General features: G+C 41.1%; 1 protein-coding gene across 1 annotated transcript; it reads right to left on the bottom strand.

The window, feature by feature from the left end:
- On the bottom strand, positions 3,286 to 4,068 carry LOC109235786. The gene is made up of 3 exons (XM_019402039.1): positions 3,658 to 4,068; positions 3,519 to 3,572; positions 3,286 to 3,450 (listed from the first exon to the last, which is right to left on the bottom strand). Exons 1-3 carry the CDS (start codon positions 3,889 to 3,891, stop codon positions 3,286 to 3,288), a joined length of 453 nt encoding a protein of 150 aa, XP_019257584.1. The 5' UTR covers positions 3,892 to 4,068.

Below are 4,101 nucleotides of genomic sequence, written 5' to 3'. Positions count from 1 at the left end.
CGGATGAATCCGGGGATGAGACACCCTTTGCTCGTGAGGATGGTGATGCAGAGGATGAGGAGGAAGGACCTGATTTGAAGAGAGACCCCCTAGACGAAGAGTGTATGAGTCCGAAGTGCGGTTTCATTCAAGAGAGATTCCTTACATTGATAACTTGCCAACCGTTCCGGATGTGGAAGCTCTCACAAGGGATTTTGATGAAATCCGGACAGCAATGTGGGATGAGTCTAGACCAACGGTACTTGCAAAGGGGATGCTTTTTCCTGATAAAGCGCGCCTAAGCAGGGCTTGTAAAATGCACAACGTAAAAGAGTGTCATGAGATGCAGGTATGGGAGTCAAGTCCGACGGTATACAAGGTTATTTGCCGCAGGTGGTTTTGGCCATGTAATTGGATGTTGCGTGCGACCAAGAAGAAGACAGGTATGTGGAAAGTGGGTAAATACATTCCCACCCACACATGCAAAAATGGACACATTCAACGGGAATCACTTCAACTTGGATATTGACTTGATTTCTCTTGTTCTTATTCCACACATCGAACAGTCTATAAGGTATAAAATCAAAGAGTGCATTACATCAGTCCAGCAGGAACATGGCCATACCATTACTAAAAGAAAGGCATTTCTCGGGCGCAAACGAGCGTTTGAAATAGTGTATGGTAACTGGGATAAGTCATTTGCAGATCTGCCTAGGTACATGGCTGCACTACAGCATTTTAACCCCGGGACGGTTGTTGAGTGGAAGCTTGAGCAAAGTGCAGGTAAACCAGAATATATATTCAATTACGTGTTCTGGGCGTTTAAACCAGCAATTGATGGTTTTTCGCATTGTCGCCCCGTAATATCCATAGACGGCACTCATGTCTATGGAAAGTACGATATCAAGCTGTTAATAGCCGTGGCAGTAGATGCTAATGGACAGATATTTCTTCTAGCTTTTGCTATTTGTGCCAAAGCAAATGGCGGAGAGGTTCGTTGAAAGGTCTGCGGCTGCAACGTCATTGATGGAAAGGGGTGTTGAATTTATGCCAGTACCGATGACGAGATTTGAGAAATATAGACGACGAGCACATTGGCATTCATTTTTGCAGTATGATAATGAAAGAAATATTTTTGAAGTTCGCACCGCTATCCATCAAAATCGGGGTAATAATGTGCATACTGTAAATGAATCTGCAAGGTTATGCTCTTGTGGAAAATGATCCATCTACCACATGCCTTGCTCACATGCCATCAAGTGCTTTCAACAAGTTGGTTTAGGTGCAACTAACTATGTTGATCGACAATATAGTGTTTCCAAGTACCTAAACACATATAGTGGTCAGTTGCAGCCACTGGGTGCTGAGCATTATTGGCCTCCTGAACCATTTAAAATGGTGTGTAACAAGTCCTATTTGCGTAAAATACAGGTGCAGAAGAGAACGCGTATACGGAACCAAATGGATGTTAGTGATACAGTTTATGCGCGAAAATGTGGTATATGCTCGCAAACAGGACACGACCGTAGAAAATGTCTTTTGGGTGGCAACAGTAATCAAGCTCGGGGTGGGTGTTCTTCTAGTGTACCTAACTACCCATGAGTTGATGTTGTAATAATTAGTTATTATGTGTATGTTGCCTGATTTATGAAATAAAATTATGCTTGTAATAAAATAATTATTTTCCAAGTCCAGCACATTGCCACTCTTCTATGTATAAGAAAAATAAAGATGCTTTGACATTAACATAATTCAACTTTCACAATATTTGGTTTGATTCTAGATAATGGAAGAAATATCGGTCCAGTTATTTCACCTTTTTTTCTTTTTCGTTATTTTTCCTCTGGGAATATTCAAACGTAACATGAATTTCCATTTAGTATGTGTGTGTCCTCTTGTCGAACTGAAAAAGCTGACCAGCTGACATAAAGTAGTCTTATTAACATCATGATATTTAACACGCTAAATATAGCGCCATTATACCTGGCGTTATGTGTGTGTTGTCTTGTCGAACTGAAAAAGCTGACCAGCTGACATAAAGTAGTCTTATTAACATCATGATATTTAACACGCTAAATATAGCGCCATTATACCTGGCGTTATGTGTGTGTTGTCTTGTAGAACTGAAAAAGCTGACCAGTTGACATAAAGTAGTCTTGTCAACATCATAATATTTAACACGCAAAATATAGCGCCATTATACCTGGCGTTATGTGTGTGTTGTCTTGTCGAACTGAAAAAGCTGACCAGCTGACATAAAGTAGTTTTCTCAACATCATGATATTTAACACGCTAAATATAGCGCCATTATACCTGGCGTTATGTGTGTGTTGTCTTGTCGAACTGAAAAGACTCGACCAGCTGACATAAAGTAGTCTTGTCAACATCATGATATTTAACACGCTAAATATAGCGCCATTATACCTGGCGTTATGTGTGTGTTGTCTCGCCTATAAATAACGGGCTCATTGTAGTCATTTTGTGTGCTCAAAATTTACTAAACGCAAATATATCATTAAAAGAAAGATTTTTTTTACTAAAAGGAAATATTTCACAAATGGCTCAACCTCTTCGTCCACCAATGTGCTACTGTGGAAAAGCATGCGTGATGAACAGTTGCTGGGAAGGTCGTGATGTTGGACGCCGCTACTGGCACTGTATGAACCAGTTGTACAAGGTTCCCGGCGAACCTATGTGTGAGTTTGATGAATGGGTTGATGAACCATGTTATCAGGAATGCTACAGAGAACAACTGCAATCTCTTCATAATAAGTGGTTATGCCAACTGGGAGTACAAAGAGCAAGCGATAGAATTATTACAGAAATGAGGGAGAAACTAAAGCAGGTAGGAGATGAAAAAGGGAGAGCAGAATGGAATTGTGAAGCACAGAAGGAACGTAAAAAAAAATATAAACGGGAACTTGCGGAGGTGAAGGCGAGAGTGAAAGAGTTAGAAGAAGAAAAAGAACAAATGGAACAACGATTTAAGTGGTTGGAGCGGAGAATAAATGGCAGCCGGGACTAAACAATGGCCTGTATGTGTTTAGTGTATTTTTCATATTTCATGTATTTTTATTATGTTGGCATGTTATGTTTGTGTTTGTATTGTACTAATGTTTTCCTTGTTTGTTGTACTGAAATTTATTTTAATTGAAGTGGCATTTAAGTTTAAATGCTTGTGTTGTTATACGAAACAATAAAACACATGGAGAACTAAAAAAAGTAATGGACATATTCGATTAAATATTGTTGTTAATATATACAAAATTACTATTTACACCAAATAAAAAAAAAAGGAAGGCCGACTCAATGTGTCCCGCATCCGGTGTGTCTCAATGTAGCCGTCGGCCTGAGGCATATTCCCTCCCGCCCGGGTACGCTATCAGGAACATCATCTTCAAGTTTTCTCCTTATAGCCGGATGCGGCGCAGGATGACATGTATCGATGGTGCTGTCAGGTCCAGTAGAATGCTACATAATAATATAAAACTTAGTTTAGAAAACTACATAATAATTCATAACAATTTATATTATCTTACCATAATCGTGTCTGGATCCTGAATGTAGCCATCTGTCGCAGCATCACATGAAGCCTGAAAAAAGGAAATTAATATAGTGTAACAAAATAAATAAGTTATAGTTAAAACAAATTCAAATTCAATACTAATAAACTCATACCTGCGCATGTGAAGAGCTGCCATAACTCAGTCGGCGCCCACTAAATAAATCTCGGGTCGGTCGACCCTCATCAGTGGTAGACGGGCCAGGAAAATATCTACCCCAATCCGCTCCTTGAAAATCCGAGCTCGTGATCAATAGTTGACCCGATGGGGTCATCTGTGATGGCACTGGAGTGTCAAAAATTCCCAGGCTGTAAGACGGCATGTCAGTCTCATGCATGCCACCTGCCATATCAGCAGCAACATCATCATCAGGAGCATCATGGCCCCCCTGCTGAACACCACCTCCTCGGGTAGCACGAGGTCATCGGGCACCAGCAGCTCGTCGGGCACCAGCAGGTCGTCGGGCACCACCACCTCGTGGGATACCACGACCTCGCTGGTACGTGGCTGGGTCAATATAATCAGCCTCGTGTGCCAAACGCTGATCCGATCGGGCTCG

The sequence above is a fragment of the Nicotiana attenuata genome, chromosome 1, assembly GCF_001879085.1.
Source record: "Nicotiana attenuata strain UT chromosome 1, NIATTr2, whole genome shotgun sequence".
Lineage (NCBI taxonomy): Eukaryota > Viridiplantae > Streptophyta > Magnoliopsida > Solanales > Solanaceae > Nicotiana > Nicotiana attenuata.
This window is presented reverse-complemented; position numbering and strand designations above follow the sequence as displayed.